The sequence below is a fragment of the Chelonia mydas genome, chromosome 8, assembly GCF_015237465.2.
Source record: "Chelonia mydas isolate rCheMyd1 chromosome 8, rCheMyd1.pri.v2, whole genome shotgun sequence".
NCBI lineage: Eukaryota > Metazoa > Chordata > Testudines > Cheloniidae > Chelonia > Chelonia mydas.
Genome location: NC_057854.1, coordinates 104,260,854 through 104,268,763, shown reverse-complemented (window position 1 = coordinate 104,268,763; position 7,910 = coordinate 104,260,854). Strand labels below are relative to the sequence as shown.

General features: G+C 61.6%; 1 protein-coding gene across 1 annotated transcript; it reads left to right on the top strand.

Annotated features, from left to right (window-relative positions):
* The first annotated feature begins 1,384 nt into the window (after positions 1–1,384).
* KLF18 (Kruppel like factor 18) lies at positions 1,385–5,552 on the top strand. The gene is made up of 3 exons (XM_037907954.2): positions 1,385–1,577; positions 2,144–3,062; positions 3,927–5,552. Exons 1-3 carry the CDS (start codon positions 1,485–1,487, stop codon positions 4,100–4,102), a joined length of 1,188 nt encoding a protein of 395 aa, XP_037763882.2. The 5' UTR covers positions 1,385–1,484; the 3' UTR covers positions 4,103–5,552.
* Positions 5,553–7,910: the final 2,358 nt, after the last annotated feature.

Sequence of the window (7,910 nt, the reverse complement as noted above, 5' to 3'; positions counted from 1 at the left end):
TCTTGGGGCAGCAGCGGCCGCCATATTCGTGTCCTGTACAAAGGAGACTTCAGGATGGCAGGCTTAGCAGCCGGGCGGGTCAGGAGAGCCGCCCACGCGGGGCACGCGTGGCCTTCCAGTGCCACAGCTCCTGCTCCACGGAGAAGGACTTTCCAGCTTTAGCCCAGCGGGGGGAATTTAGTCTCGATAACAACACAGGATTCTGAAATAACAAGCAGCCAGCTGATGTCCAGGCCAGCGCCTGCTTTGGAAATGAGTCCACGCGTTCTTGGTAAAAGGGGAAAGATTTGCATAGTTGTTTTCCCTTTGGATTCCTGCACTCATTTATTGCCGTGCTCCACCCTTATAATTAAAGGCAAGTGTGGAAAGCAAGTGGTAGTGTAGCGTAGGTCCAGGGCAGGGAAGCTCTGTGCGCATTTACCTGTGTGGGTAGCGTTATTATTACTGTCTAAACAGTCTTCTGGCTTCGGAATAGCAGAGGGCTCAACCCCAAGTTCTTCGAAAGGTAGGGAGAGATGGAAAGCCCCAGAGCGGGAGAGGCTTGGGGAGATAAACCTTATCGCTTCTAGGCAAGCTCAACAGTCAAAAAGCCATTCCTGGTATCGGCTGGAGGGAGGCCAGCCCAACTCAAACCAAGACAGGAAGGTGTCGGAGGCTGTGTCTTCCCAGCGATGGCTTGGCTGGGCCAGTCCTCCGAGCTGGCCGCTCGGTATTGGCTGGAGGTCTCTTCAGGGGTCCGTGTGACCTGCTCCTGGCTTCACAGATACCCCGAAGTTTCCCGGCTGCCCTGCAGTCTCCCCTCTGTCCCCCCTCTCTGGGCTGTCAGGCGCCTGGCTGGGGGTGTTTTGTTCCCGAGGGACAGAAACGCCGCCCGCCAGCAGCACCGGCCAGGCTGTCCTGGGCCACCAGCTGCAGGCCCTGCTGCGCTGGGGACTCGGCCCTGGGTCTACACTCGGGCAGCGCTCAGCCTGGGGCGGGCCCAGGGCCCCCGGGTGCAGTGGGGCCGCAGCAGGGCAGGGACTCCAGACAGTCACCGGCACTGCGCTGGCCAGGCAGGGCACGCTGCGCTCCACACCCCCGGGACCCACACCGAGCCCTCAGCCCCCCGCGGGCCCCCTGCCTGGGAGCAACTTTCCTCCCGGCTCCGCCGCTCCCCCCGCGGGCTCAGCCAGGGAGAAGACGGGGGGGGGGCAGGAGCCCAGCACCCGGGTCTCCCCCGCCCCACGGGCTGCCCGGCTTGGTGCGTCTTCTAGCACCCGGCTCGGGGCACATCCAGAGGGCGGGGCCTAGGGACGGGGGGGGGGGGGGGGTCGGCCGCCGCTCTGGCCAATCGGCGGCGGAGGGCTGTGAATATCCAAGCAGGGGCGGGCCAATCCGGCCGCGCGGGGGATGTTAACAGCTGGGGAGCGGGCCGGGCTGCGCTAGACCGGGGCTGTCCGGGAGAGCGCGCGACGCCCCCTCGCCTGCCCGGAGCCCAGCGCGCTATGGCCGGGGCCGTGGGGCAAGCGGCGCTGCCGCCCATCGCCTCCTTCGCCAGCCTGCTGCCCGTGGAGGAGAAGCGGGCACCGCTGCTCCACGTAGGTCCCGGGGGGCGCGGAGTGGGGGGCGCTGCCAGCCGGGGGCGCCGGGCGGGGGGGGAGAGTCTGGAGGGACCAAGGTACCGCCTCTCCCCGCAGGGTCGGGAGCGGCGCCAGGGAAGTTTTTGTAGGGTCTCCATTAACTCCAGGGCTGTGCAGAACGTGGGGGGGCATCCGGGCTGGGGCGGGGGGCGGCCGGGGCCCGCTGCGGGGCGGGGGGGGGGCTGTCAGGTGCGCTGGCGGCGGGGCGGGGGGGCGCGGCCGGGCATGGGAGTCAGTCACTCCTTTGGGCGCTGGGCGGGTTTGCGGTCAGGAGCTGGGCTCCCACGAGGCAGCGGCTGGGGGGGGGGGACCCTGGGTGGCCCAGCACCCCTGGGGGGGGGGCGGTGGCTCCAGCTGACCCCGCTCGAGGGAGCCCGGGGTCACTGGTGCGCCAGGCGCGCCCTGCCCTGCCCTTCCGGGGGCTCCTCGCCAGCGAGCGCAACCCGTTCTGCTGGTTTGGGGGTGAGCGTCTCCTCCGGCTCTGGGGCGCCCGGCCCCTGACTCCCCGTCTCCCCGCCCTGCAGCCCCGCTTCGCCGGCATGGAGGGCGGCCCCGCCGGGATCAAGAGGGAGGAGGACGACCTGGGCAAGTTCGTGGACTTGGATTTCATCCTGGCCCACACCAGCAGCCCGCAGCAGGCGGGCCCCGCCTACCCCCTGCCCGACACCCCGGAGAGCTGCTGCACCGACGGCGACGGCTCCTACCCGCCCGGCAGCAAGTTCGGGGCCCCCTACCCCGACAGCCGCAGCTACATGGCCGAGCTGCTCACCGCCGACCTGCCGGGCCCCTGCGAGCTGCAGCGGCGGGAGTACACGGAGCTGCGAGTCCCCGGCGGGCTGGGCCACCCGGCCATGGCCCGGCCGCTGCCCGCCGACCACCGGGCGCCGCAGCTGGGGGCCCGGATCAAGAAGGAGCAGCCCGAGGAGCAGGCCTGTATGCTGGGCATGGCGGGCGAGTGCCTGGGGCCAGGCGCCATGGACCACAAGCCCCTCATGATGCCCCCGCACGAGCAGCTCTACCCCCCCCACCCCGGCTTCCCCCACCCCAGGATGGGGCCCCCCGAGGAGATGGGGCCGGCGGGGGAGTGCCCCCTGCTGGGCGACCTGCACCCGCACCTGGGCCCCCAGCACTACCCGCTGCCCCCGCAGCACTACCCGGCCCACTTCGCCGCCCACGGGCCGGCCCAGTTCCATGGACACTTCAGCGTGTTCCGGGAGCCGCTGAAGGCGCACCCCGGCCTGCACCGGATGCTGGTGACGCCCCCCAACTCGCCCGTGCTGGATTACTTCCCCGCCGGGGCGCCCCCCGAGGACTGCAAGCCCAAGAGGGGCCGGCGGTCCTGGGCCAGGAAGCGCACGGCCACCCACAACTGTGAATACCCGGGCTGCGGCAAGACCTACACCAAGAGCTCGCACCTGAAGGCGCATATGCGGACACACACCGGTAAGGCTGGCTCTGCTCGGGGCGCTCGGGGGGCCCCTGCCCTCTCCCCGCGCTCCTGGGGCGCACGGCGGGGCGGGGGTGAGTCACTCCCTGGGGGGCTGTGGGAGTTCCCAAGCCCGGCAGGAGCCCTGGGACAGAGGGAAGAGGACGGGAAGCTGGCAACGTAGAGGGGCTGGGCCCGACCCCCGCCGTCGGATTCCTCACCCCAGCGAAGTTACTCCCACGGGCTGCAGGAGGCGCGGCTGGCGGAGATTTTGCAGGAGCGGGCCCGGGGGACGGACAGTACTTGGGGGAGGGCAGGAGCGGGCTCTGGGGCGGGGAGGGGGGACGAGATAGTGATGGGTGAAAGTGCCAAAGTTGTGTCCCTTAAACTGAGGAGGGGACGGGCCCGGGAACCGGTGCCCCCTTGGCTGCGGTCGCCGCTGGAAGCGCCCCGCTGCGTGCACCGGGCCTTGTTTGCAGCCAAGGAGATGGAGCGGCTGCTGGAAAGCCCAGGGGGGTTGGGAGCAGGCTCCTAGGCAGGGCAGTGTCAGGACTGGCAGGCTAACGCTGGTCTGGTCTCTGCCCAGGGGGGTTGGGAGCAGGCTCCTAGGCAGGGCAGTGCCCGGGCTGGCAGGCTAACACTGTTCTGGTCTCTGCCCAGGGGGGTTGGGAGCAGGCTCCTAGGCAGGGCAGTGTCAGGACTGGCAGGCTAACGCCGTTCTGGTCTCTGCCCAGGGGGGTTGGGAGCAGGCTCCTAGGCAGGGCAATACCAGGGCTGGCAGGCTAACGCTGTTCTGGTCTCTGCCCGGGGGGTTGGGAGCAGGCTCCAGGGCAGGGCAGTGCCCGGGCTGGCAGGCTAACGCCGTTCTGGTCTCTGCCCAGGGGAGAAGCCCTACCACTGCAACTGGGATGGCTGCGGCTGGAAGTTCGCCCGCTCAGACGAGCTGACCCGTCACTACCGCAAACACACTGGCCACCGGCCCTTCCAGTGCCACCTGTGTGAGCGGGCCTTCTCCAGGTCGGACCACCTGGCGCTGCACATGAAGAGACACATGTAATGGACAGAGCCGCCTCTGGGGGCCCGCCGCAAGGCGGGGAGAGACTGAACGCTATTTATGAAGCCACAAAATATTTTCTTATCGATGCCACTAATTTATGTCGCTAGTGAGGTCTGGAAAAGAGCAAACACTCAGTATTTAAAGGTAAAACCAGCTGGATCTTCCACAGCCAGGTCTATAGAAATAGCTACCCAGGAAGTGCAGAGCCCAGGGTGTAGAATACTGTACAGAATGAGCGGAGGTGTTTTTAAAGGGATTTTTAAGCTTATACATTTGTTCCAGTTCGATATTTTTTTTTAATAATGTTGTAATGTAAAGACTGGGCAGCATTGGCGTGGATCTGGGTTAAAGTGGGACGGATGCATTTTGTAAAAAGAAAATCCAGCTCAAATAAACAAGCCATCTTCTGTAGGCTTCTAGCACCTTTTTAAGCCTTCTTCGAAGGACGAGAGGAATTGCCAGCGTAGGTGGGACTCCTGGGCCATCGGCTCTGGTGTCACGCCGTGCTCCGCTCCCCACCCAGTCAGTCGGGGACTGGCTTACGCCCTGAAGCAGGATCACTTCCCAGTGGTGTGTTGGCAGTAACTCTGCTGCCCACTCCTATGATGTTTCGGCATGTTCAAGGCCCAGCAGCTGCAATCCCAGATTGCTCACTGCCACTTCTTTGTAAAGTGAATTTCTAACCCAAAATGTGACTGGCGTGTGGAAAGAAAATGACCCACCCTGTAAAATCTCATGCCTCGTGAAGCAATCTCGTGATTGTTTGGGAGCCTGACTTCAGGACTCTGAATACTGCTCAGCAGCACAAGGCCAGGGATCTACCTTTATACCCTTCCAGGGAGCGTTCCAAATCCTACTGGAATTGCCATAGCCCCAAGACAGCCCGTGCCCCACGGGGGGGACACAGACGGCAGCCTGCTCCCGTGCCTGTACAAATCAGCTGCATCTCTTGAAAACCTTCATGTTTGCAATGTCGGTTCTGGATTTGTCTTGTCATTTTTAACTGTGTATTTTTGTTTGTTCCCCTTCTGCTGAAGGGTGAGCAGGAAACCAGGTACTGCTGTAGCCCCCTTTCTAAGCTGCTTCCTAAAACTCTTATTGTGTAAAGAGAACAAGGAGTTTTGTCCACCTGTGAATTCCCAGGTCTCTGCTGTACTTGAAACCTTCTTTCTAAAAGAGCAGGCCAAGGAGGCTTGATGTGCAGCTTCTGCAAAGTGCGCTGTGAGTTGGAAAAGAGCAGGGATATAGACTAGTTGGGTTTTATAGAACTTGTCTTCCTGCTGGGACTGCCAGCTCTGAGAGGAGCCTGTTCCTCTCTGTGTATATTGTCAATTAACATTTCTCTGCTTGGGCACGCTAGCTCTCCCCCACTTTGAAATGTTACTTTTCTTTATATGCAAACCATTGCGCTATTGTGATCGGATGTAAAATAAATGAATACACCTCAGCAGCAGGAGCCTGCAGAGTTTACTTTGAAACTCTCCCCAGGAGCGAGAAGCAGATGGCAGGGTTTACTGTTTGTCAATATTATCGGCATTGAGGTTCATTTCTATTTAAAATAGCCATGAAGGAATCTGTGGCCACGGCCTTTGCCTTGTCAGTGTCTTCCATGAGCGCCAGCACTTGGAACAAGTGTTAATGAGTCCCTTATTTCACCACTCTGTGCCTCTGTTTCCCCATTCTACAGATGTGGAAATGAAGGCACAGAGGTGAAGTGACCTGTTCACGGCAAGTCCGTGCCAAAGATAAACTGAACCAAGGAGATTTGACTCCTTGTCCTTTTCTCTACCCACTAGATTCCCCCCCCCCCCCTTCTAGAGCTGTGAATGGAACCCAGGAGTCCTGACCCCCTTGTCAGGTGGTTACAGCCCAGGATGCTTCCCCCCACCAGAGCTCCTGTGTCCATGCCAGGTGTGTGGCTCAGTGGAACGCCCCAACCAAGCTACCAGGCAGCTTCACTCCACTCAGGTGCTGAGGTTTCCTTATACATTAATAGGTGGTGACTAAGCGCTGGCTTGTTGGCAGGTCCCAGGCCCAGCAAGCAGGTCTGTCTCCATCCCTCCCACAGCCAATTACCCGTGATACACGCACTGCTCCGAAGGCTGGGGCTTGCACAGACCTGACGGGTAAAATCCAGTTCCTTGCAGAGGTGAGTCCTGCAATGCTGGCTGCTTTGTGAGTTCCGGCCCCTGGAAACTCGACTGGGCTGAGCCCTGTAGCACAGGGGATGAGCTGGTCACAGCCTATAGGGCTGGCCCAGCTGTGCCCTAAAGAGCTGCCCATCTCCCACTGGCTGCCTAGTGGCTGGGAGCATTGGGTCCTTCCTAGCCCACCAAGGATCTGCCCCTGTGCTGCCCGGGGCGGGGGGAAGGGGAGTATCTCAGGGTGCTGAAGTGACTGTTCCAGGGTGTCAGCTAGAAATGGCAGTGCCAGGACAGCTGGACAGGGGGAAGCAGGGGCAGGTACAGGGGACTCCAGGACATTCATTTGGCTTTGGGGTGCTGGGGATTTGTCCTGCCTGCAAATCCTTCCACACCCTGGGGTTCCATTCTGCCTCACTGCTCACAGCCCTGAGGGGGCACCTAAAATGGGGGGGCATTTCTGTGCTAAGGGACAGCCGGGGCATATGCTTAACAAGCCTCGCAGCTTCCTCTGTCTTAGTGGATACAGGTTCCCTGCTGGCAGAGACCCCAAATGTGGGCCAGGGTGATCCAGCGGTCCTGGCTCTGGGGGGAGGGGGGGTGGATTTCCTGGCCTATCTGTTCAAGGGCACCTGCCTCGCCTCTGCTGGCCGCTCTGGCAAGGAGCCAGGCTCCAGGGGAAACCTCCAGCGCTGGTGAAATTCTCCAGTGACTTGTTCAGAAATGTCAAGCTGCCGACTTACAGGGAAGGTGTGGGCTGTTTGACTAAGCAGTGAGTCAGGCCGGCGAAGCCAGCTGGGTGTTGTGTGTGTATAATCCCTGGCTCTGGGGTTTATTTCCCGGGGAAGGGGTGTGTGTGTGCGTGCGTGCATGTGGGTGGGTGCGTAAACTGGGTTTCTACAGCCTTCCTGTAACATTGGAGTGGCTGGGTCTGGTGCTTGCTGTCCCAGCCTTCCTAGGCACCTGCCAAGCCAAAGTGACAGCTCACCTTCCCCGGTGAGCTCTGAGCTGAACCCTGCAGGGAGGAAAAACCAGTTCCAGGTCCCCTTTCATCATCCCATGGGCCTGCCAGGCAGTGCGGGGGAGGGAAGCGCAGTGCAAGGCCCGGACTTTTTCCTGCCTACCACTTAGCCCTTCGTTTGCAGGGTGAGCTGCCCACAGGCACTGACAGGTTTGTTCCCGTGGCCTTCATGACACCAAAACAGCTGGGAGAGGAGCCTTCCAAGGGGCAGCCAGCGGGAGATGTGGAGGTCAGGGCCAGCCCCACCACCCTGGAGCCTGCCAGCCTGTCTCTAGCCATAAGGTCCCCACCAGTAGCCACATGCTGCTGCTGGGCTTGAGCCCAGAATGGGCTGCAGGCGAGGGGGGAAAGCTCACGCCACACATGCTGAGGCCGCTGATGCTCCCTTCGGGAGCTTGGGAACTTTCTTGGGGATATTTGACTTTGCAATTTCGGGTCAAAACCTTGGTGAGGCAAAACGGGGGCCCTGGGGCAAGACACTTGATGATAACCCTGCTCTGGCTATTCAGACGGTCAGCTCTTCCTGGGTGCGTGTACGGTGCCTGCTCAGGTGGGCATTCCCGGGACTGTAATGCAAATCATCACCACAGGTTTAATTCACTAATAAAACCCACTGATTCTGAGCCAGCCCCAGAAAGCAGCAAAG